Source organism: Crocodylus porosus, unplaced genomic scaffold, assembly GCF_001723895.1.
Source record: "Crocodylus porosus isolate Cpor-Errol unplaced genomic scaffold, CroPor_comp1, whole genome shotgun sequence".
NCBI lineage: Eukaryota > Metazoa > Chordata > Crocodylia > Crocodylidae > Crocodylus > Crocodylus porosus.
Window position 1 is genome coordinate 91,242,175 of NW_017728931.1, and position 26,587 is coordinate 91,268,761.

At 41.2% G+C, this 26,587-nt stretch overlaps 1 protein-coding gene and 1 long non-coding RNA gene across 2 annotated transcripts in view; one reads left to right on the forward strand and one right to left on the reverse strand.

The window, feature by feature from the left end:
• Window positions 1-4,056, forward strand: part of YAF2 (YY1 associated factor 2) — a 37,468-nt gene extending 33,412 nt beyond the window's left edge. The window contains exon 4 of the mRNA XM_019543371.1: window positions 1,535-4,056. Within this exon, the coding sequence (XP_019398916.1) occupies window positions 1,535-1,772 (238 nt within the window). The 3' untranslated portion in view covers window positions 1,773-4,056. The remainder of the gene's footprint in view (window positions 1-1,534) is intronic.
• On the reverse strand, window positions 3,323-9,500 carry LOC109315582. Its single transcript, XR_002102544.1, has 2 exons — window positions 6,373-9,500; window positions 3,323-5,982 (listed from the first exon to the last, which is right to left on the reverse strand). It is a non-coding gene; the product is annotated as an uncharacterized LOC109315582 (long non-coding RNA).
• Between the last annotated feature and the right edge of the window lie 17,087 nt (window positions 9,501-26,587).

A 26,587-nucleotide genomic window follows, 5' to 3' on the forward strand; every position in this document is an offset into this window, starting at 1 on the left:
TCACTTTAAGAGGCTTGTTGGGCTTAGGAACATGAACGATTAAACTATTAATCATTTAACCAATAAGCCCAGTGATAACCAGTTATCGTGTAGTGTGGGGTGAGGTGAGGTGGAGTGGGGCACAGTCTGGCAGGGAAGGGGGAGAAAAGGGGAAATCACAGTGCCACAGCAGGAACCAGAAAGTGGCAAGGCAGGCAGGAATGGGAGAATTTGAGAGGGGTGAGGGGAACTAGTATCTGTAGCCTATGAGGTTGAAGAGGAAAAGAGTGGATGGCCTAACGGCTTGTCAATTAAGCTATTAGGTGGTTATTCATAGGTGCTTCCTCTGTCGCAGCGCAGGGCTTTTGCTCTGTGTTGTCTGCCTGTTCTGTACCTCATCTCTTCCCACCCACCCTCAGTCAAAGGGCTCTGGAAGTGGTTCCCAGCAGGAACTTTGTCAGAGCTGCCATGTTTTCAGTTAACCATTTAACTGATGTAATTAGAGAAGGTTAAATCGATTATTTAAATTTCTATTTGAGCTGTGCAGCTCTTATTTGCTGATAATTTCATCTGTTACCTGGTGCTACGATTTTTCCATCTGGCTTGGAAAAAAAAAATAAATGGAACTGTTTCATACTTCGATCACCTGCTACAACACCACCTTGAAGACAGAGGAGTAGAATAGAGTTCAAAACATTTGTAGTTCTGTGGAGCATGGAACTCAAGTTATAGTATATTAGGGGCAGGTCTTCCTGTATTCATTTTAAAAATATATTGTACACCGGGGATCTCAGAATTAGGTACCTCCATAAATCTAGCCCAGTCAGAATAGTGTTCTTTGTGTAATTTTGAACTCATAGTTTCATAGTAGCTGGGGTCAGGAGGGACCTGAACAGATCATCTCGCCTGACCCCTCTGCCACAGGCAGGAATGAATGCTGTATTCACAAGACCCCAGACAGGTGATCATCCAACCTCCACTTGAATTTGCCCAAGGTAGGGGCAAGGACCACTTCCCTGGGAAGTTGGTTCCAGATTTTGGCCACCCTAACTGTAAGAAATTGCCTTCTGATCCCTATCAAATTCAGTCTGTTTTATGCCTACCCTCATATTTAGAATTTTCAGTATCCTGCAAAATTTGTATTTGACATTAACTTAACTGCAGAAGTTGAAACACAACTAGTTAGAGGACATGGGATTGGGTTTGTAGCTATCAAATCCTAAGTGTTAATGCCCACTGAGATGAATGGAGGAGTCCATACTTCTCAGAGCTTTTGTTTTGGTTATCTACAGGTGTGGTTATTACTCCAAATTTCATTTTTAACATTTGTTTGCAGCCACAAAAACTAGCAACTCTTAAATAAAACCTCAGAATGTTGGACATAACTTTATGGTCTTACAGTTCTGCGGGCCTCATTTATGCAAATATGAGGAAGTGAAATAAGTTTTGCCTATAATTTTTCTTCATGAATTTCAGTGAGGATTTTTTTATGAAAAACTTACAAAACTTTTCAGTATTGCATTCTTAGCTACATGGTGTATTCTTATTTTTTTAGGCCAAGATTGAAAAACGTGGATCGAAGTAGTGCCCAGCATTTGGAAGTTACCGTTGGAGATCTGACAGTCATTATTACAGACTTTAAGGAGAAAACTAAGTCACCGCCTGCTTCCAGTGCTGCTTCTGCGGATCAGCATAGTCAGAGTGGTTCTAGCTCTGACAATACAGAGAGGGGAATGTCCAGGTCGTCTTCACCCAGAGGAGAAGCCTCATCATTGAATGGAGAATCTCATTAAAATTTATTTTCTCCAGTTTCTTTAGTCTCTTCTCTTCAAAACATGCAAATATACAACTTCTGCCAACAATTACCACATTTTCATGACAGGTTACCCAGGCACAATTAATATGTTTATTGGAATAATTTATGCAGTTTTACAAAAATGAAGTGAAGCCAGAGAATAAAATAATTTAAAAGATATATATGCTGCATTTATATGCTGCATTTCAGACTAACTTTTTGATTTTCACATTTAAAGGTGCCATGAAAATGTGGTTTGAATGTTCATTATGCAGTGTTATTGGTAAGTTCATTTTCACTTTTAGTTTAGTGAATTCTAACACAGTTTTTGGATTCTCTACTATTGGCATGTACTGAATTTAAATTTTTATAACATAGTTCAAGCTGCCTAAATATGTATTTGAGAATTGTGAAACCATAGTTATATGTATGCAAGTCAAAGATCAACTTAATCAACTATTGCTGCAACAGAATTTTCATAATGATTATCTTCTTAAAACACCTGCTGGTACTTGGTGTGGTTAAATAGGAAAATGGTTATTAAATAAAACATTTGTATGAATTTTTGCCAATGTTTGACACATTTTACTAGATTACTGTTACTGAATTATGTTGCTGGTTTTACCAATCCTCACACTTAAGACACTTACTGTAATGTTTACAAGTAAAATAGTAAACATATTTGAAGCATTGATTGTTTAGCTTTATAATTCAGATACAGTACTACATTGTCATTTTACACTGGTATTCTTTGTTTTATAATGAACATATTGAATTTCTACATAAGCATTTGGCAAAAAGACTGAAGTTTAATTTTAAAATCTGAAGTTTTGAAAAAGCTTTAAAAATAACTTAAAAGTGCAGTTCTCATATGTGCTCAGTAGTCATCCCTTGACACAAACTTGCACAGTGTCACAGTCAATTTTCAGTTCAAAACAGAAATATTGAATAGTGCACTTGAGTAAGAAAATAACAAATAATGCTATTGCTTTATGTTTAATTTACTAGATCTTGATTTGGCCCTATATTTAATATTATTGCATCGATCATAAGAAAAAAATAACCCTATTTTCTGGCATAAACTGTCAAAATTTATGCATTTAGCAATATACCAATATAGAGCAAAAATATTTACAATCCCATCTGGTATTATGTAAAATTACCAATAAAATATTTTTATGAATACAGATTTTGCATTTTTGTTTACAACCAATACATGTTTTTGATGCACAAAGGTCCATATATAGATTTAAAAAATAAGTTCAGATTCAATACAAAAATCCATTTGGCTTCTGTAGTAAGGAAGCCCACTTTCTTGATCCTCTCCTATCTTTCTCTTGTTCAAAATATATTTTTGGGCCAGTATGAAAGTCGGATAGAATTTTTGGTAGTAAATCCAGCCCTAAAATACTACCTACATTTTAAAACATCTCATAACAGCAAAAGTAATGGATTTTTGTAGCCCCTGACAATTGTGATGTTTGGTGGTTTCTTGTAGTAATGTATTTTTCTGTTTTTAATGCAGTACTTCTACAGGCACAATGGTACTGTCTATTTTGTAAGATGCTAGTTGTGAAATACAGTTAGTTGCATAAAATGAAAGTCTGATGTGATATCTAAAAACTTACATACCTCATTCCTTGGTGTTGCTGTTAAGCTTTTAAAAATCCAATGTTAATTATAGGTTATTTCAAATGAATAACTACTGACCTAGTTAAAATGTATTATACTTTATCTTACTAAACAGTACATTTCTTCATTTCAGTTTTCTTCTCAGATTTAAATATCTCTTTAAACATTGAATTTTGAGTTTCATAAATGTTTTTAGGTTGGGGGTGGACTGGGTGTCAACATTATGTATTTTCCATTGCAAGAATTGGCATACATATTTCTCAGTTTTATTTTCTTACAATATATTTTAGGTGGCACTATGTGCAGAGTGTCTTGAGTTAATGAATTACAGGGAAACCTAATCTTTGGAGTTTATAAGTATAATGGTAGTGAATTAGTGCAATGTCCTTAATACGATATGCATGTGAAATGCTAACACATTTCAGTGTTTTTGCAAGCATAAAATGGTAAGGAAGCACCAATAATCACTACCGCTAAATCAGACTGTTGTTACCATTAAACTTATTATGGATAGATGTAGGTCTGGCAGCATCAGGTCTTTCTATTTGTATAAATAAGCAGTCATTGCTATAATATCATTAGTAAGGAAAGCAATCCTTAGCATCTCTAAGAGCCAGTTTAATGTGTGGTTGAAATGGAACAAGTGACTGAAAAAAACAACAACCAAACAAAACAAAAAACACCAAAAAAACACAACCCCCCAGCCCCCTCCCACACATACTTTAGAAACCTCATTTCTATTAATTGAAAATATTTAAATCAAATATTCTCCATTTGTGAAATTGCATGATTTGTTGTTAACTGTCAGTACTACATACTCCAGGTAGAATCTGAACATCAAGCTGTAGTATGAAGGCAGAAAAAACAAATAATATTTAGCTTGCCATTACTACTGATGAATACAACAATTAGAATTGTTTTGTTCTTCTACAGCTTAAAGTGGTGTGATGGTGCTGTTAGCTGTGTAGGGAAAAAATGGTAAAATAAGGCAACCAGACTCAAGTTACTCAACTCTTTAACAAGCCTCACCTTTGTACTTTCTAAAAAAAAATTCTTGTATACCAAGTCCTTTTTCTAACTCTGCAAGTGCACAAAAATGTTTGTTATATCTTTATTCAGTTGTAGAAAGTGAAAACCTACCATTATAACTTATTTTGTTAGTTATTCTCCTTTTACTACATTCTGCATAGTGACTGATCATCTTCCGTTACCTTCTAAGTATACACCATTCTTCATCAGCCATACATTTTGGGTGTTTACATGAGATGATCAACAAAGATGAATGTGATGGTGTTCCATGTAAATAAGTTCCTTTGTGCATTGATTGTCCAGTGTTTAAAAAAAAGGGGGGGGGGAGGGCGGGAGAATGAGATGCAGTTAATTTGCTGTAAAAGTGTACAATAATTCAATGTTTTGTCATCCTGTCTTTGCCACTAATTATAGCTGGCATAAGGAAATGCTGAAATATACAATAGTAGGCTGTGATTTTTTCCTTCTGAATTACTAAGTCTGCAAAATGGAAGCAATCAAAATCTGTACTTTGTAATATGTCAAATTCTGCAATGTAAAATGTTAAGTCTATGAGAAATGCTAAGGGAAAAGGGTATATTCAAAAGCTTAATTTTTTTAAAGTTTTGATATGGTGACTAGTCTTGAAACTATCCAGATTATTGTCTAAAATGTTAACCTACTGTATATGTTTCTCTAGCTACTTGATGTTGTATGGCATAGATTATATAGTCCAAGCAATTTTTGAGATTATGGGTTATACTGCACTTTAGATTTTTTTTTCTATTGTGATCACAGACAGTGAATTTTATCTAGCCATGTGAAGTTTAATTACCTTTTTTCTACCACCCTTCTGTGGCACCAGGACATGTCTTCCGAATGTCACACAGTTGTGTGATTCTGTCCCTTATAGTTTTAATTCTTCTTCTCCTCATCTCAAAAGACTGAAGTTCTTCCGTAATTATGCAGCTGGCTGTGCTTGTGTAATACAGGATTGAACCAGTTGTGGAACTGTGTCTTAATGTGTACCTCCATGAAAATCCTGCTTTTTCTCTGTATCTAAGCTATTTATCTGTCTGTGTTTAATGCCTTTAGTTCCTTCTATTGTCTACTAGAGAGGTGGGCTGAAATTAATTCCCTTTCAACTAGCAGAAGTCATAGTAGAGAGATTAAATTAACCTTTCCTCTGGCAACTGCGTGTACCATATTTGTAGTGGGCTTGATCTGTCCTAGCTCAGGAAATAAGATGCATTAAAATGCTAATGCTGTTCTTGGCAAGTGGACCAGTCCAATGTTAGGCTTATTTAACCAGCAACTCCTTGTAACAAAGTGTTAGGATTTGAGGTTGTTGTAAATATCATTTAAAAAGTTGGAAGAGCTTTAAAAGATTGGGCATCAATTCTTACCTGTAATTTTGATCTGATTTCAGTTGCATCAGTCTCATTTGAAGGGATATACATTCTACTGCTAGCAAAATTAAGGTAGTAGAATCCATCAGTCCTTAGAACATCTCACTCTGTTTTCTCTTGCTTTACAAATATTTCAAGGAGGGGGAAAAGATAATCAAGCTGAAGATAAAAACAGAAACTTAAGCCAAACTCAGTTCTAACAAATACATAACAAAGCTCTCACCCATTGTTTTAATGAATAGTAACTAGGTAAAACTAGGATTTAAGGTAAAAAATAACTTTTTGCAACTTAATAATAAACAACTACTTTACAATCATTTTATTTAAGTCTCCCATGTAAATGTACGAATTAAGTAAATGGTAGCACCACTATTTTGTAGATGGGAAGGAAGGTTTACAACTGAAATAACTTGCCCACGGAGTCGCACAGGAACATTGTTAAAAATCTATGAGCAAAACCCAGGGTTCCTGACTGCTAGGTCTGTGCCTTAACAATACTACAACTCCTCCAGTAATAAAAAGTAAAAACAAAACTGAAATAAAATTTACTTTCACAAAATAACGTTGCTTTATCTCCAGCACTGCTGGATTACAGAGACGTATATTTGTGCAAGAACTCTTTGCCATCGTTGCTCACTTCTGTAGCAAAAGACAGCACAAGCTAACAAACTTACTCAACAGATTTCTTCCATCATTTTCACGCTCCTTTTAGGAAATAAGCTAGTGAAGTTATCCGAAGAATCTTACCATACATAGATACTTGTAAGAATTGGCAACATGATTTATGAAGGTAATGTCTGGATGAAATGAATGTAAAGAGAGGTGAACAAGGGGCAAGAAGGCTTTCTAGACTAAAAGTAAAATGTTACTGAAAATTATGTTACCAAAATAGTTACTTATGCCATTTTCTGTTTGCTAAAGACAGGTGTTTTGTAATTTAACACTCCTGTCTTCTCCCTTCTGGGGCAAACATGAAGACCCACCTGCCAAGAATATTCCATTAACAATCCTGAAAGGATAATTCCCTAAAATGGTAAGCCCACTTAGGGAATGTAGTTTTACTCTTTAGTACTGAAAACAGCATCGAACACAAGACAGCTGAGGGAGAGAAGAGGACTTTAGATTTAGACCCTCTAAAAATTTTGGCTAATATATTTCTTGAAAATGGCTCCCTTTAAGCTTGACTTTGTGAAAATGGTGTTCTAAGCAGAAGGCAGTATAAAACAGAGTGAGGTTATTAAGAATAAAACCAAGAAAGTATATTTGTTTATGGTTGGGTGTTTGATATAAATAAGCAGAATTATCCTTAGGTGTTCAGCCCAGAAAAGCAGTGGAGTTGGGTTAATGGATGAAGTAAGCCTAGACCAGTGGTTCCCAACCTATGGACTAGCACTGGAGTGGGATGAGGCGCACTGAGCCGGCTGCTTCCCTACCAGGGCTGCCCCACTCTCCAGCTGCTCCAGAAGCTGCTCACCTGGGGGGAGAGATGGGGGTCCGAGCAGGGGGCTTGTGCCACAACCCAGCAGCTAACTCTTCGCAGCCCAGTACCAGGCCACAGCCCGGTGGTAGAAAACCTCTGGCCTTAGACAATGCTAACATGCTATATATCCTTGTAATGCACCTTGTTTTGAATAGGCACAATAAAGGAAAAAAAAACTTTTGCTCAGCTAAAAATTGCTAACAACTCAGCAGTGACTCTGAAAGGGATAAAATTAACTATGATGCTGAACAGTATGCTTCATTCCCCCTTCCCTGGCTGGAAAAGAGAGCACCAGCAACCATTACAGCATCCCTATGTTTCAATTCTGGCACAGAAAACAGCATCCCTGCTTAAACACACATACCCCAGTTTTGGAGGGCTCATGTTTTGATGTGTGATATGCAAGTAAATACAATATTTTGGTTCGGTTCCACCCTTTAGTGGCTTGATTACTGTATAAGTAGGTCTCCATAAAAGTTTTGGTCTAATATGGCCTTTAAGCTAATGAAGCTGGTCCTTGGCTCAAGGAATACAAACTCATGCTCTTAAATTCACAGGTTCTGGTTTTAGATTCTGCAAACCATCAGTTTGGTTAAGTCAACAGGTGTAGGAAGCTGTGGTCAAGTCATGAGCAAGGGGGATGGAGAGCCACCTGGTAGTGGTATGGGTTACCTAAGTAAAGGAAGTGGCTGTAGCTAATTTTCTGATTCAATAGGTAAATGGTTTCCATGAAAATGGGAAAATCTGTTTGGTTCTTCTTCCTGTGCAGAGAATAAATCGAGTTGTTTCAAATGCAGGCCTTGATCCCAGGTCCTGGTCCCTGAAGATACAGTTCTCTAGACAAGAAATGATGCTACCAAGTTGGTCTTCACTCACAAATCCATTGAGCTATAGTCATTTTAAATAAAATGTAGTGTAGTGTTAATGGGTATTGTTGATTGCTTGTGAAGGCAACAAGTTCCAGAACGTCCTGTTTTACTCTGTGGCCAAATTCACCCTTCAAGTATGGGGGGGGGGGCAGTTCATTTGACATAATTATGCCCTGTTATGCTAGTGATAAATTTGATTCCTGCTATTCTTGAACATTTGAGCAATACCCAGGGTTCTCAAAAAACAGTGCTTGTTTATTACAGATTCCCTCCAAATAGTTCTCTTGAATACCTAACAGTTGATGTACAGGAAAAAAATCTTGGCAAATATTCCTTTCTACTTGTACCCAGTGAGCTCTCTGGCATTTTGAGTGCAAATTACCCACACTGGCTATTGGATCCATGCCCCTGAAAAGGTCTAGTTAATGTCAATTAAAGGAAGCTTTTCCTCCTATGGGAAGGGGTGGGATGCTTTTTAAATGCTGATGACGATGTGCCCTTGCAGGCTTTCTGCAACAGAAAGATAAAGATACACAGTCAATAGTAGGTGTAAAGCAGAACAGAAAATTAGAGTGTACTGTCCCCATCAAGGTATTGGGGTGGTATGACTTCTCCAAGATGTATGCAAAATTTTACGGCTGGTATTTTTGTCAGATTGAAGAACGGAAAAGATCATTAGGGAAAATGAGAACTGCTGTATTGGATCAGACCAGGTGTTCATTTGACCCATTATGCTGCATTTGATGCTGGCAAGTAGTGGATGCTTTAGGGCATGAGCAATAGGTCATGGATGAAGTGTTGTGTCCCAACATGCATTCTCAGTGACAACTAGCCATAGTTCTGGGGATGTCCAGAGCCTAAGATTATATTCTGGACTTCTTGTTTTAATAATCTCTGAGGGAACCATTCATCATACACCTTTCTTACCCCCTTTTAAATGAGTGGCAACGAGTTCTACAAGTTAATTATGCAGTGTGTTTAAAAAAAAAAATGGTTGGGTAGGGGAGTGGAGTGCTTCCTTTTCTTTGCTTTAAACCTACTGCCTGATTATTTCATTGGGTGTATAATTATTTTGCAAACCTTTCTGAATGATGTCTGGAAAGTTTTTCATGTCAGATATGGCTTCTTCATGGGTGGATCTATATGTGCTGTTAATGTGCATTAAAAAAGCTCCAGAGCTTATTTCTCCTGAGTGTGTCATTTAAGCTCCAGAGCTTATTCACGTGCAGCATGTTGAGATGGGTTAGAGCAACCCCAGCTGGCAGGCCAGCCTGGGGCTGCTCCCCCGGCTCAATGTGCTGTGGTGGGGCTGGCTGGGGCAGGTGGGTGCTTCAGTGCAGGGCTAGCCAGTAAGCAGCGCCTGCACTGAAGTGCCCTCCTGCCCCAGCCAGTTGGGGCAGTGTCTACACATTCACTACTGCAGGGTTTAATGAACAAAACAAAACAAAAAACTACAGCAGAATCATACTTGTGTTAACAAGTGCAATCCTGCTGTAGAGTAAATTTAGTTTACTCTGGCCTATTAGGGGCACATGCGTAGATGTGCAATGTTTACTGTGCAGCTAATTAGTCAACCGTGCAATAAATGTCATGTGTAGACATGCCCCATAAATTCTTTGTCCTTGTCTCTGATAATTCCTTCCTGGGCTCAACTAGGCAATTCCTCACTTCTGCTTTACTTAATCAATCTGCTGCTTTGTGTTGAAATTCTAAATTAGTTCAGTGACTTCTGACCTAAAAAAATACCTGTTTTTGGTGAACTTTTTGTACTAGATATTAATTAGAGTAAATATAGTCTTTTAGGTACAGATCCCAGGCAGTTTTAGCTATTTCCATCCTACATATTTAAGTTTTGACTAGAGAAGTAGTGTGTGCACATGTGTGTGTATTGTCAGGAGTGGTGGGGACTGGATTAGGTAGGATAACAGAAGAGACAGAAACTCCTGTGACTCCTCTTGTATACTCTAGGTATCACCCAATCTGAGATAATCTGTTGGTAGACTTTCTGGAAAACTGATCAGTGAGCAACCTTCCAATAGGAAAACTTGAGCATTCAAAACTCCAGTTAGATTTGGTGATGTTTCTGAGCTAACGGTTTTGTGGGATAATAGTTTCAAAATAAGTGGGTATTCCAAACATTGACCAGTTAATCTTGAAGCATTATTTATGCTTAGCAGCATCCTATAAACAAGTGGAACCTGGTTCTGATGATGCTGTTGGTATTTAGATGCTCTCTTTAGTTATGCCATCAGTAAGTGCCTTATCCACTGAAAGAAAGCTGAAAGATCTATACCATGGGTAAAAGCCATAATGTCTGGTTATAACCCATAGGAAACTTGTATTGAACTCCCAATACAGGTACCTGATCAGAAAAAGTGAATCCAGCAGGTTGCTGAAGTTTCCAGTTTATGAAAGGAAATTACTTTGGAGGTGACCATTTCTTATAACAACTCTGATAGCTTACCAGTATTCCACAGAAGTGGATGCTACTACCTAGAAGTCATTTCTAAGGGTTTCCGCATGAGCCCTCTAACATCTCAATTGCCTCACCAGAAGGAATGTTTCCCTCAAGGTAAAGAAGCAGAGGTTGGATTGATCTGTAGGATCTGTGTTTATCTAAGAGTAGACATTAAAATTTAAAGATTTCTGTGTCCGAAAAAGGGCTTATTTCTTTCTGGAAAATTCCAGCCATCAGGTTTTCTCCAGTACCCCTACAAGTGAATAAGTGCCTTTTCTGTTTTGGCTTCTTTGAAGAAACAACCTTGTCTAGACTGAACTGTAACATTTTGGACAAGCTAACTCTAAAGTATTGAGTATTATCATTGGTTGAAAGCCTGCACTATGACTCCCTCTCATTGGAAGAACAAAAAAGTATAAGCCATTTAAGTTTTATGTTTGCAGCCATGACTGCTTTAATGTGGTAAGATCAGATGCAAGTAATAGTAGTTGGGTAGGGGCAGAAGGCCTCCAAGGAAAAGGTAATTTTCTTCCCCAAGAATTAATATTGATTGTTCAATAAATATTTCTCCTGATTCAGTGATTTTGCACCCTAAAGTCTTGTGTTAGTGGTCCTGATTATTTGATAAAAAGTAATACTGAGACCTTGTACTCTAAAGAACCTGCAGAATTTTTTTGAAAGTGTAAAACTGTGACTTTTAATTAAATGTCTCCATTCTAATATTCTGCCCACCTAGATTTCACCAGTTGACAAGCAGGAAGAGAAGCATGAACAGATAATGATAGAAAGCTCTCCAATTTTATTGGGGCTGCTTCTTATCTCTTTTAATAAGTAGAAAAAAATCCCTTTACTCAGGACTGGTACAGCTGAAAGTATATTTTTTCCTTCATTCTTAAGACAAGAGTTTGAATGGAGTTTCTCTGAGACACTTTTTGTAGTGAAATAACATTTCCTACAAACATTGAAGACAAAAATAAACATCTCAATAAAAATACTGCGTGTGGGTGTATTCTTTCATAAACAAGATTTTTATGTTAAAGAAATCTCAGATGTTTTACAAGGAAAAGAAATATTAAACAGCTGAGTGCATAAGAAGTCTGTTCCGTAGGGCTGTGCAAAATGTTGCTGGCTGTTTCATTTTGACAATGTTTCAACTCATTTCAAGCTCGGAACAGCAAAATCAAAACAAAAGGTTTCAAAACAGCCTCGAAACAAAATAAGGGCAGTCGAAACATTTGAGTTTTGAAGCTGGGCTTGCTTGCAGCTAAAGAGAAACTAAGGAGACAGCGGGGAAGGACTGCTGTTATAGATGTGTGTAGCTGGCCAGTGACTGTGATTGTTCCCTGAGGTCCCTTCCAATCCCAATGCTCTGGGTGAAGGGTGGAAAAACAGCATAAAAAGCATTGTTTGAACTGAGCTTTCTCTGTGCCTTCATGGTCAGAAGTGATACAAGTTTTGCTCTGAACAGTTTGAGGTGCAGTTTCCCACGTGCAGTGGGTGGGGTGACACCTTAGAAGCTAACTGGTTCAGAGACCAACTGGTTGGTCTCTGAGGTGCCACCTTATCTTACCATCCACCTGACATTTCCAACATAGCCTCTCACCCCTGCGGGTGGTTAGTTATTTTGGATGATCCAAAATCTTACCTGTTCAGATTTTCCAACGCAAACAGGGATTGGGCTACATGGATGCAACTCTAGCTTACTATTCACCTGGAGCAGGGAGATGAGAGGAACCCAGGGTTTTTGTCCCTGTTCTCAGAACTGTTTCTGTGTCTATTTTAAAGCACATAACCAAGCCCTGCTCCCAGAACTGCAACACAGTTCTCACCTGCTAGGCTTCTTCTTTCTCCTTTACTCCATTAATCCTGGGTTCTTTCTACCCAGTGGCACAGCTTAAACAGGAGGCCCTGTGCAGAATGCCTCTGCCCCAGGTCTCTCACTGATGCATGCTATATTGCCAGGTGTCTGCATGCTGGGACCAGCATAGCAAAGGACCTGGCAAAGAGGCATGCCATGCTGCCAGGTGCTTCCACACCATCCCCTGCCTCTGAGAAGGATCCCTCTCACTTGCCTGCAAGGTCCTGGCACCTGCATTTTCATTTGATGTTCAGTTCTAAGACAAGGCTATGTTTCCCCATGTTGAATAAGGAAAAAAGACTCATCTTGGCACTGAGTAGATATGGTATGTCCATGGAAAAATGCCACTTACTAGTGTTTTAGCAAGTTTTCAGATGATTATCAACAAGGTATTTAATGCCCACTGGAGGACTAAGTTTGTAGGAAATGTTAGTTACTTCTTGCACTGCTTCCTATTCTGATATCTTCAAGCAGACAAACACCTGTAAATTGTAGCGCCTTAGAAAAATAGGGCTGGGAGGGATCTCAGTCAACTAAACCAATATCCTGTTCAAGGCAGTATCATCCTGGTCATCACCATCCCAAACAAGGATTTGTCTAATTTGCAGTTAACTACTCCCAGTGATGGAGATTCCACAACATCTCTAGATCACTGCTGTTCAATCTTTTGGCCATGTGAGTCAAATAAGTGGCATAGGGCTGGTCAGCAGGCTGCTTTGCTCCCTGTCAATCTAGATCTCCCCCTTGACTCCCTGTGCTACCCTGCTCAGTTCCCTGCCACCCAGCACTGCTCCCTACTCTCTGACGCTGCCATGTGCCACCCTGCACTGTCCCGATCAGCCTCATACCACCTTAATCAGCCCTGCATGTTTAATCTAGTGCACTGGCTACCCTTCGGTGCTCCCCTGGGTCTGAAAGTTTGACAGCAGTGGAGTGGCAATTAGCAGCCACCATTCCACTGCCTCCAAATTCTTCGGCCCATGAGCAGGAGCCCTTTGGACTGGATGAAGGGTTGAGCTAAAGTTCACTTGCTTTAGGTAAGCTGTTCCTGTATTTAGGCATCCAGATGGTTAGAAAGTTCTTCCTAATATTCAACCTTAGATTCCTCTGTTGTAATGTAAGTTAAGATCATTACTACTTGTCCTCTTCCCTGTGGGCACAGGGTAGTTTATCACCATTCTCCTCGCAAGTAAATTTCCAAAGAGAACTTGACTTCACAAGAAGGAACGGAATGAAGTGTGCTTATACTTCATAGCATTTCTTTTTTGTGCGTGTGCTGGCATTTAGGATTAGCCTTGACATAACATCCTATCCTTGGAAATTATTTGCAGGTGTATTGTAAACGGAAATACAAGATTGCTGCACTAGATTGCTATGGTCCTTCTATCAGGTATCCTGTCTAAAATATTGCAACATCTGGTCATAACCAGAGAAAAGTGCAAGAAACAGCACATTGGGCAATTTTGAAATAGGCTGCTGTAACAGGTTATTTTTGTTTTACTCATTCATGTTTGAGGCAGGTGTTGATACTGCTGCTGGAGTGTCAAGAGGGTTTCATACATTTATTAGTGTAGGTGATTTGTCATCCTTCTTAGCTCTGGAAGAGGTGAAAAATCTGCAGGGACAAGTTCTGAGGGAAGGAATCATAGAAACAGCCAAGCCTGGAGAGAAGACTTAAGCTAGGGGTAAGATAACCGTAGAGGCAGAAAGCTTAGTCTACTATTGTGTTCACTTTTTTCTTTGTAGAATAGGCACTAGGAAACCAGAACTTTAACTTAATGGCCTACACTCCACCAGAGAAGTTACTTCCTAAGACCTTTCAGTTAACTATGTGTTTAGGCCCTGCACTACAATCCTATAAACCATTCCTGAAAGCCACTGGCGCTCTCTCAAAAGATGTCCGGAATTAGTCCCTCTGTTGTTCACATAGTGTGTGGCTGAAATGCAAGCTGGGACCTCTAGAATTGTTCATCTCAGGCTACAGAGGAATTGACACTTTAGTAAGTTGCTGCTGGCTGCAGAATGCTGATATAAAGTCTTACCTCCTGGATGTCCCGGTAGCCATAGACCCAGAAACATAGACGGCAAGTGTCCCACAAGACCGAAGGCAGCTGAAATAACAGTTGCTAAAGGGATGGACAGAATGAATGACATTTTTTGTTATAACATCTCTCTGACTTCCGGTGGAGACAATACGCTATTTGTCTGGACAGTGTTACCAATGGGGATATATTTGGATATAGTCAGTGTCTTCTCTGCAGAGCTGTACCTGTGAGTGTGCACCCTGGGGCATCTGAATGGAAGCAAGGGGCTTAAGGCTTCAGCTGTGTGCAACAGAGTGGATTGGGTGCTGCTGCAAAGGGAGGTGTGGCCCACAATGGCCAGGTGACCTCTATCCTACAACCACCACAGATGTGTTGGTGTGCAAGGATGTAAACCTCTTAATTTGGCTGTGGCTGTAGGACTTTGCAGCAGCAGCATCTCCCATAAGAAGGAAGGGTGAGGCTAATAAGAGGGCTTCTGCTCTGCTTCATGCAGTCCACCTGCCTCCATTCAAGCACCCACTTCCCCACTTTACCAAGGGCCTAGTGCTCATCCACCCTTAGTTATGCTGCTGCTTTTTTGTCTTATCAACCTGCAGAGGAAAACCTTTATCCCCAGTCACACAAATGGAGTCACATATGATCACTAAACTCATCATCTCAAGGAGAATAAATACTCATAACTGACTTGAGCTCATCTTTAGGAACTTTGGGGCTCTGAAGAGTTGGATATATTTGTCTCTGACAGGAATGTTTTTCCATTCTTGAACCTGGGACTGTCTAAACTAGTCTAGTGGGCAGAGGTAGTGCAAGATGACTGAGAAAAAGACCTAGTTCACAAATAGTCGACAGGATAAGTCCCTTGAAACACTTCTACAACAGTTTCTTGTGATGGTCACAGAGTCATTAAAAGTAGACATGAATCCATTATCCATACCACAGCTGGGAGCCAGTTTGTCAAGACTCACAATATGGTAGTGTCCAAAAGATCACTTGAATTCTCCTTTGTAATGGTAGTGATCAACAATATATGCCTCATGTTCTAAATAGGGTGGCCATCATAGCGGACATTCTGGTTTTCTGCTACTCTGTCCTGCGTTGCTGTGAAACCTGATGCCTTTCTGTCCTCTATTTTTCTCTTCAAGAAAAAAATAGAGGACATAAAGGTGTCAGGTTTCATATCAATAGAGGACAGAGGACAACTGGACTGTCCTCTATGGTGGCCACCCTAAATGCTAATACTACTGTGATGACATGTAGCACTAATGCAATCACCAACAGTGGCAGCTGCCTGATCTTTGACCAAGAGAACTGTGGTAGCACCAGCACAAGAACAGGTATAGTGTTTTAGAGTGGCAGTAAAGCAACACCAGAGTGCTAGATCAAGAAATATTATATGAATATTGTAATGGATTTATAATTTTTTACTGTAAGTGTGGTGGAAGATTCAAGGTACTTTTGGCCCCTAAAACTCCCCTTTTTTCCATTAGTGCAATAGAAGGATTGGGACTGACAAAGGGACTAAGGGATAAACATTGGGACTAAAGGGATAAACAAAAAACCTGAACATAACAGAGTAATACTCAAAAAGTGTGTTTCCTAGTTTATGAAGTTCATTAACCCAAAATGTAATGAAAAAATCTGCTTTATTTTGCATACCTTATGTTTTGCTGCTTCACCAACACTCAATTATCTAAGCATTAGATTATATCTTTTCTCATATATCCGCTGCTTATCTACAGAAACAGTCATCTGTTACATTTATGCCATCTGTGATGTTAGCAAGAGCTGGTCTGTGCAAAAGCAAAATAGAATGCTGTATTGCTACACATCTCAGATTCCCTGTTGTGTTTGGCTCCATCAGATCAACACAGTGTTCCTTCTCTGACAGATTTTGTAACTATTATGATACTCAGTGGGTACGTCTACGAATTCATTAATGTGCAGTGGTTACTGCACATTTAATTTTGTACTTCAATTAAGTATTAAATAAATTCACAGTAGCTGGAGTTACTGTGCAGTAATACTGCCAAATGCCTTTTAAGTGGCACTACTGTGCAGTAGCCTAATAATACTGCACAGTATAATAAAACAACACTGTTTGTGTTGTGATGAGCTACTGCACAGTATTATTAAGCTACTGTGCTGTTAGCATCTCATGTAGATGTACCCAGCATGTCAGAGGCATAAAGTATAGAGAGAAATTAAGTATTCAGTGACAGTATTATTTATATTTCATTTCCTGGTTCTATTTTTCCAATAAACAAAAGATGGGAGCAAGGACTGTAGTTCTGCTATCTGTCAGCTGTCCTCTGAGTACCTCTACTGAGTGTTTAATAGGAGGATTCTCAGGTTATGAGTTTTCAAACCATTAGGACTTTGAAGGTTAAAACTAATGTCTTAAATTTCACACAGAGTTTTGGCAGCCAGGATAGATCTTAGAGTAATGCATTATATGCTTTCTGCTTGGTTAACAGCTTAATGATTTGCTCTAATCTTCAAGATCAGCTTTCTCTTCAGATCAAGAAAGGGTTAAAGACAATAACAAGGCATTGTTGAAAACTAAATTATACAGGGGGCTGCCTTGATCTTTAAAACAGCCAAGGGTTGGGGGAAGAGAGGCCTAAAAAAGTGAATTATCCACCTTGCCCACTGGGTTATAAATTCTATGCTGAAGCTTTTACTAGCACAATTCAGTATCTCATTCTCAGACTCTCTGGCCAGGTGAAGATGTTACATTTTTAAGTACAAGTATAGGTGATCGGAAACCAATCTATACCCATAACAGGACAGAAGTTCAGCACACACAGACTGGTTTAAAAATAGTGGAGCCCAATCTAAGATTTGCCTCCTCTCTCCACCAAGGGTGAATGTGTGTTCTGTTTACTACTGATCTAAATGATGCCACTTACAGAAAACTGCATAACTTAGATTTAAAAAGCCTGAGGCAGAATGAATATCTATACCTAGCCAAACAACCTGCAGAAAGTGGAACAGCTCAACATTTATTGGCAATCTTTAAACATATTCAATCTGAATAGTATCTATGCACTAAAATAAAACCGGGTTAAGGTATACAAAAAGTAAGCTAAGAAATGCCACAGGAAAGGGCATGTCTTATTTCATTCCAGATAGCTGAAACTTGGAAGGCCATAGGAAGTTATTACCAGTCGTTTGAACTGATATGTTTAGAATTTGTTTTTTTGGAATAAAGCAAACAATTCTGAAAAATATTAAATGAAGAGATTAATAATTGGCACTTTATTTCTTGTCTTTGGTTGGAGAGCCTGCAGGCTGTTTTCCAGCTTGAAACCTTACCTGTAAGGAAGAAATAGCGTACAAATAATAACAAAGCAACACATTGCCTTGGCTAACAATTGTTCCTGTACCAGATTTGACTGATGTAATTATATGCCTTCCAACAAACCCTGTTGGACTAAACCATTTAACATCTTTCAGATTTTGGATTAGACTACACATCTTGAAGATAGCTGACCTCCACTACTGAATGACTTTCTGAGTCACTGGGAGCTTTCCTAAATAAGTGTTTCCTTGGATGAGAACAGCTGGCTTGCATTTGCTAACAACTTCCTGGGATCATCTACACAAGAGATGTATTGTACAGTTAACCAAGTAACTGCATAGTAAATACAAGTCCTACTCTGCTGCAGAGTTTATTCATGTGCAGCAGAGCACATGCAGATGCTGACAAGCTGGCTGGGGCACAAGGATGCTTCAGTGCTGGGGCTGCCTGCCTGCTAACCCCACACTGAAACACCCTTGTACCCCAGCCAGACCCTCCACAGCATATTGAGCCCAGTTAGAGCAGCCTTGGGCTGGCAGGCTGATCCTCAGGCCCATGTACCAGCTGGGGCTACTGTGATCCAAGTCAATGTGCTATGCTTTGGGAGCATGTGTAAACTGTGTGCCTGGAAGCTTCCCAGGAGCAATAAGCTCTGCAGTTTACTGCTGCTCCCTAATGTCATGTGTAGATGCACTCCATGATTAGCTATCTTATACTTGCGGTTTGGGTGTTGAAACAGTTGCAGTTTTTTCTGCAGTACAAATGTATTGCTATTTAAAGCCCAAATCCTATGAGGTTATCTGCCACTTTTTTTTTTAGAATCAAGCAACCATACAGAATTGTTACTAGGTATATGTGTTTAATAATGATAAAGAACCATTACATTTGCAGTATAAATTATTATCACAATTGCAGTATGGTCAGGACTAGAGATTATTGTGCTTTGTACTGTAGTGAAAATGAGGCAGTCATAGATGAAGCATCAAAGAACTTTTAAAACTGATTAGTCTGAGAAAAACAATTCCAGCTTGCCTGCCTTCCTCATTTGCACACACAACATATGTTCATATAAGCAGATAAGTTTGCTTTGCTTCTTTACAGGAAAACTAGAAAGTGTTTTAAACTCAAATACCAGTGCCATATGCAGTCTCCAAAGAGTTTCAGGCAAAAAAAGAAGAAAAAGATTAAGAATTCCCTGTACTCATATTTTGGAGCTCTTAGTTCAAATATCTTTACAAAACAAGATAGGAAAAAAAACTTTAATCTGTAACACAGGAATAAAGAAAGAGACATTTAAGTTTTTACTCTAACCTCTCTTGATACTCTTAGGAAGTCATTTTATAAATAAAGAAATAAAGCAGTCTGCCTAAAGCTATTTAAATTGTACTCACCTTAAAGAAGCAAATCACACTGGCTTTTGGCCCTAATGGGTGTGTCTACATGTGCCTCTTAAAGAGACTTAGCTCCAAATCTCCATTTTTAAGGCACATTAAGGGCGCAAGTCTACATGTTCATGACCTTCATGCTCCTTAAAAATGGTGATTTAAGGCTATGAGCCTAAATTTGATACCTGCATAAGCTTTATGCAGGTATCAAATTTAGGTGTGAATAGCTAAGTTGCATTAGCACATGTGTAGACATGCTAATGCACGTTAATGTGCATTAGTGCTTCAGCAAAGTCACATTAACGCATGTGCAATTTGTGCCTAAATTTAATGTGCCTTAATGCACATTAGCGTGTTCACATGTAGATGCATGCCTAAATTCTCTTAGTGTACCTTAAGCAAAGGCCCGTAAAGTTTAGCTGCATGTAAATACAAGTGTAAACATGCCCAATATGTTTTATTTCTAGTTCTTGGTAGGAGGTCTTCCACGTGTTCCCACAAAAAATTTTCAGTAGCTTTTTAGGTGAAATAAAATAGATTCTGATAAAGTAACAATTACTATAATTTAAAATAAGCAAGGAAATTTGCTAAATATAAGTTTTCCTCTCCAGTTGCAGTATAGCTTAATTCAGTTCAGTTGTGATTTTTTTTGCTTACATGCTTACATTGCTGATGTCATGAGGTGTTATTATTAAACATCTATATAGTCAGTCTCTGATCACTGTCTAAGCAAGGAAAGCGGTAGGTCAAATTGGAAAAGGTAAGGTATTCAGGCAATATTTGGCAAGTCAATCTTAACAATTTTTAAATCTGAGATTGAAATAAAGAATCAGATATCAGGGAGCAGAAGTCAGTTGTGAAAAGTGAGACAAAATAATTTGATTTTGAGGAGGAAAAAAGAAAGGCTTTTGGCTTTGAGGAAAAGGGACACTGCATTATGAAACATGATGGTACCATGTGTGCCACACATGGCAACAAAGCTCCTTGCATTTCTCTCCTCTTACTTAATCCCACAATCACAGAAAGACATGTACTCTGCAGGTTGTACTACCAGGACTACAAACTTAAAGAGCTATCTCTTTCTTTGAAAATAATATAGTGTGCACACTTGACAGAAGGAATGACACAAATCTGTCAAAATGAAACGTTACTGCTATGCAAATTTAACTGAATTTATTTCTGTGATAGTTTAAGATCCTGAAAGAACTGTACAGACTGAAATAGCAATAATGTATAGGATAAGACTTGCATGAAGACACTTTGGGAGCATCCCCATAAGTGGGAACATGCATTTCCCCTGGGACAAATAGCAGCACCACAAATATGCGCTCCTACATGTGTACTCTGGCATGCAGCAAGTTCCCCCAGATATGCTTTAGATATGTAAAATTTGCAGTCAGCCAACTTCAGTATTTTCTGTATTAAGGCATTTCCTGTAGTACACTAAATAGAAGGGAATCTTTGATAAATAAGTATATTTTTGAATGCTATCATTATAATGTTTTTGAGATAGACATCTGAATTTGGAAGCAAATAGAAAGTTTCACATTTGACTCTGCCCCTGCATCATTCATATTGTCTTGGGGGGAAGTTATGCAAAGATACTTTGTTCAGCATAAAATGTCAAAGTATCAGAAATTAAATCAAAATATCATTTCTCTTATGATAATTAAAAATTCTGGATCACCTTGGATGTTTACATATCTGTTCCAAAGACTTGAGGAGAAAGATGTCTAACTAGATGAACCAAAGAACTTTTGATAGGGAAATATGAATATCTTTTTCAAAGATAGGAAGAAACCCAAGTATGAGATTCCAAATAGGCACTTTCTGGTCTTTTTTATTCATGTCTTATTTGAATACATTTTGTAATATGAGCAAAGATCTTCACATTAATATTTGAAATTAAATTATTAACAATCCAGCAAGATCTAAGTGAGGTTGACTCCTTCCTGCATTACCACTACCATCCAACACTTTCCCAGTCTTCTTTTTCTCAGCTATGAACATACTTCCCTCCTATAAAAAGTGACAACATCACTGCTGCCCAGCTGCCACCTTCTCTCTTGATCTACAATCTGGCATCAACCTCATTTCCTCTAGCTCAAAGCACTTTCCAGTATAAAAGGCATCAGACTACAAAAGAGGCTGGTAGGTCCTTATCTTTTTAGTTAAAGGTCATCAAATATTCATCTCAGTCACTCAAGCACTGCTACAATTCCACCTTAAAAAGTCCCTTCCCCTTCAAAGTACTTCTTATTCCGGTTTCTGGTCTCCAGCCACTAATCTCATCAGTGGAAGGAAGTAATAGTCCTTTTGGCTTTTTCTATAAGCATAACCCACTAGTGGACAAAGTCCAGTCCATGAGCCAGATCTGGCTGGCAGTGGATTCCATTGCCCAGCAGCCCCTGTGGGCTGGGGTTTCCATGGAGACTGGCCCCAGCAATGCTGGTTCTCAGCAGCAGCACCAGCCTCTTTCTGGGAAGGTAGATGAAGTGGAGCTGTGCTGCAGGTGGGAGTGGGGCATGCTCAGCTGCTGCCATCTGTGTGGGGCAGGCAGTGACAGTGGCACTGGGAGGGGTGGCTACAGCCCCCCCCAACCTCCCCTCTGATGCCAGGGTGCATAGAGCTTCTCCGGAGCTCAGCTTGGATCCTGCAGCAGTGACAGTGTGGCCGTGAAATTAGTTGTATGAAATTAGTCAGTTACAACTACAGATGGCAGACCTCAGTCACAGCCTAAGTGATACCACAACTGCTGACAGTGCTACTCAGGCAAAAGCCATTTTAGTGCTGGAAGCAAATACCTCAGCCACCCTTACATTTGTGCAGGCACAGATTTGGAAATAAGTTACTGCCAAAGACACAATTAATCAGGCCTTAAAAGGAGATATACCTGAAATTATTTAAAAAAAACCCATGTTACTGGTCCCTGGGCAAAATTAATTGCATCTACATTTAACACCACCACAAATACACTCAGTCTTGCCATTGTGGAATATCAGCCACAGCATGTTCTAAAAGCCAGCCCGCTAATGCTTCTAGGTATTACCATCAACCAAACTGTTCTCATGCTTATTATATCTTCTCAATGACCAATCAAAGTGCAAGACCACTGGCAAGAAATCAATTTCTAGTCCTGTGAAAAAATTGACTAGCGTACCTATGTATGCCTCAGTTATGTTTTGTATTACAAAGATGTACGCTTAATCAATGGCCAAGCAGATTGTCAATATTCCATGTACAAAGACTATTCTAACCAAATTACTGTCATTGAAATTGGGGAAAGGGTGTATATGTATTCGAACTACAGACAGTCTTCAGACTTACAGCACAATCGATTCCTGAAAACTGCGTCTTAAGCCGAAATGTTGTAACTCAGAACCAATTTTCCCATAGGAACAATGTTACAAATTGGGGATTGGTTCCTCTACCTCAATTGACACAGCTGCGTCCAGCTGGTAAGTCTGTTGTTGTGGGGACGAGGAAGGAGAGACGAGACAGAAGGGGGAAGATCAATCCCTCCACAGGAAGGGAGGGACTGGGGCTGGGGCTGGGACAAGTGCTGCCCAGGGAGAGGGTGGGGTGGCTCACACCGCTGCATGCTGCTGTTCCGGGAGCTGCTCATGTGGTGGTTTGTCCAGGGGCTCTCGCTGCTGCTCCCACCGCCGGTCTGGAGGGCATGGGGCGGGGGCATGTTCTCTAGGATCTGCATGGGGTGGGGGCTTCAGCTCCAGGTGGAAGACACTGGGGGCAGGTGCACTGGGAGTGGCAGGGCATGTGGGGGGGCAGGTGCCACCCTAAGACTCGCTGCAGCCCCCATAACCCTGGCTCCAGTGAGAGACGCATGGGCGGAAGCCTGTTGTGCCCCATTGAGGCCAGAGACCCCCAGAAGCCCCCCCAGTGGGACTCCGACTGGACCCCCAGTGCAGCCAGATGTAGTTGGGAGCCATGGCAAGGAGGGAGGGACCCCAACCCAGACAGCTGCGGGGCAGCTGAGTGGGAGCTGAGGAGGGACACCACCCCCCCAGCTCCTACTTCACACAGCCCCCAGGAAGCCATGCGACTGGAGCCTCATGAACAGGGTGTGCAAGCAGGCATGCTTCTGGACCCAGTGCATGAGTTTAACGTGGGAGTTTGCACAGGATAGTGAGCGGGAGGGCCCAAGGCCCTGGCAGCGAGCCCTAGGGAAGGTGGTCCCATCAGTAGCCAGACTACCAGTGGCACAATGCAGATGGCCATGTGCCACACCCCGAGGGTCCCCTCAGAGTCTGCTGCCCCACACTCTGGCACCTTAGAGGCCTCCACCCAGATGGAACCCAGGGTTCTGGGCTCCATGCAGACAGAGCTTCTGGCTCTCAGCTGCAGGGGCTGCCTGGCACATTTCCAGGCACATGGGATTGGGAGCATGGCCACCTCCCTTTGAGAGGCTTGCTCCACCTTGGAGTCTCTGGGGCGCCAGATAGAGGAGCTCCAGGCTGCAGTCCAGAGACTGCATGCCATCAGGTATAGTGAGCGGGAGATGGACTCCTACTGCGAGGCCCTTCACCCCCTGAAGGTGGAGGGTTGACCAAAGTCACCTCCCAGGACAAGACAGAACTCAGGAATCTCCCATACTGTCCAGCCAGGGGGTTGGACCAAGGTGATCAGCAGCCCCAAGGCCTGCCGCACCAAGATCCCCGCCCCTCTGGAGCTTTGCAACAGGTACAAACCTCTTGCATCCCAAGTAGAGCCTGCAGAGTTGCCAGTTCCTGCAGGCAATGCATGCTCATCCTCAGCTACCATCCCTACTCTCCCTAAGGCTACTTATAGAGTGGTCATCATGGGAGACACCTTCCTGAGGAGGACTACCACTCTGACTCGCTAGCCCGGGAGGTCTGCTCCTTCCCAGGCACCCATATCCGGGACATAGCCAAGAGGATCCCAAAACTCATCTGGCCCACCGACCATTACCCTATGCTCCTTATCCATGTCGGCACGAATGACACAGCTTGGAGCAATGCCAGCTGGGTCACGAGGTGCTACAGGGCTTTGGGAGCAGGGCTTAAGGGGTTGAGGGAGCAGGTGGTATTTTCCTCAATCCTCCTGGTTTTGAGTTATGGGCTGAGGGGGGAGAGGAGGATCGAAGTAGTCAACCAGAGACTGCAGTGCTGGTGTCATCGTGAAGGCTTTGGCTTCCACAATCACAGTCCGCTCTTTGGTGAGAGAGGCAGTGGTAGGCTGGGAAGAGATGGCCTCCACCCCAGACTGGCTGACCTGCACAAGTGGGCTTTAAACTAAGCCCACCAGGGGATGGTTGAATAACCACCAATGCAAGCCCACCAGGCAACTACTGCATAACCAACAGTTAGGTGACCCAAGGGAATCCACACCTACTTCAGCCCTGGAACAGTGTCCACCTGGGAGTGCAAGGAAGCCTAGGGCTTCCAGTGGGACACTTACATGTCTGTACATCAACGCCAGGAGCTCAGGGAACAAACAGGAGGAACTGGTCCTCCTGCTAAACAAGAAAGACTATGATCTCATAGGGAAAACAGAGACCTGGTGGGACTCCACCTATGACTGGGCCACAGGTATAGATGACTATATCCTGTACAGGAGAGATGGTGCAGATAGAGAGCTACACCCCGACCCATTTTATGTCAAGGAGAGCTAAACGTCCCTGCAAATTGACATTGGCACCCAGGGAGGATGACTGGGGTCCTTCTGTGTTAAAATACATGGGAACGTGGCACAGGGGACATCATGGTAGGAGTCTACTACAGACTTCCTAATGAGAAACAAGAACTAGACCAGGAGTATGCCAGGGAACTGGCTGAGGCTGCACACTGTCAGTGCATGGTTGTCATGGAAGACTTTAATTACCCGGACATCTCATGGGAAGAGCACTCAGCCAAATCCGATTGGTCACAAAGCTTCCTCCCGTACGTGGATGAGCTCTACCTGACTCAAGAAGTGTATGGGCTGACAAGAGGTAAAGAGTTGTTGGATCTGGTACTGGCCAAAGGGGACAATCTAGTCAGTGACCTAACAATCAGTGGAAAGCTGGCTGATAGTGACCACAAGTTGATCACTTTTACTATCCATCACAAAGCTTGCAAGTCAGTCAGCAATTCAGAAGAACTTGACTTCAGGAAAGCTGACTTTGACAAGCTCAGGAGGCTTGTTGTTGAGGCCCTAAGGAACCATGACTCGACAGGATGAGGAGTCCAAGAGGAGCGGTTGCTCCTCAAGGGAGCGATCCTGACAACACAAGGGATGTCCATCCCATCTCAGAGGAAGGGTAGCAAAAGGGCATAGCAATCCCTTTGTCTCAGCAGAGAACTTGAGGACCTCCACCTAAAAAGAGAGACTTATAAAGGATGGAAGGCTAAAATAACCACCAAGGAGAAGTACTCAGCTCTGGTCCATGATTGCAGAGAGCGGACCAGGAAAGCCAAGGCTGCAACCGAACTCCATCTGGCTTCACATATCAAGGATAATAAAAAGTCCTTTTTCAGATATGTAGGGAGTCAGAAAAAAACAAGGGTAACATTGGACCCTTACTGAACCAAATGGGACACCCAGGAAAAAGCCAATTTGCTTAATGGGTACTTTGCGTCAGTCTTTCATCAGCCCAAAGGGACTGCCCTGCCTAGCATGACACAGGATGGTCAGGGTGGGGGTGTATTTATACCCAGCATTGGTGTAGACCTTGTAAAGGAACACCTTGAGAGGCTGGACATTTTCAAGTCAGCTGGTCCTGACAGATTATACCCTAGAGTACTCAAGAAGCTGGCAGATGTCATAGCCAAACCACTGGCAAAAATATTCGAAAACTCACGGCGCTCAAGTGAAATACCTGAAGACTGGAAGAAGGCCAATGTGGTACCCATCTTCAAGAAAGAATGGAAAGTAGATCCCAGGAATTATAGGCCAATCAGCTTGACCTCAATCCCTGGTAAGATTCTGAAGAAAATTATCAAAGAGACCCTTCTGGATAAGCTGGCTGATGGCAACATCCTGAGGGATAGCCAGCATGGGTTTGTTGCGGATAGGTCTTGCCTGACCAATCTCATCTCCTATGACCAGGTGACATATCACCTGGACAAGGGAGAAAAGATTGACATCATATATTTGGACTTGAAAAAAGCCTTTGATCTAGTGTCCCATGATCTCCTCTTGGAAAAATTGGCCAACTATAGCCTCAGCTACACCACAGTCTGATTCAATGTTCCCTCTAAGGAGCAGCGGTCTATGAGCACGCTGTCTTGGTCCATGAGCGTGCTGCCTCAGTCTGGCGTGGGACACTTACCAAAGCGGGCTGAGGGCTGGGGGCTCGGGCCAGGGGCCGGAGGCTGGTGCTGGGGGCTGGGGCCAGATGCTGGGGGC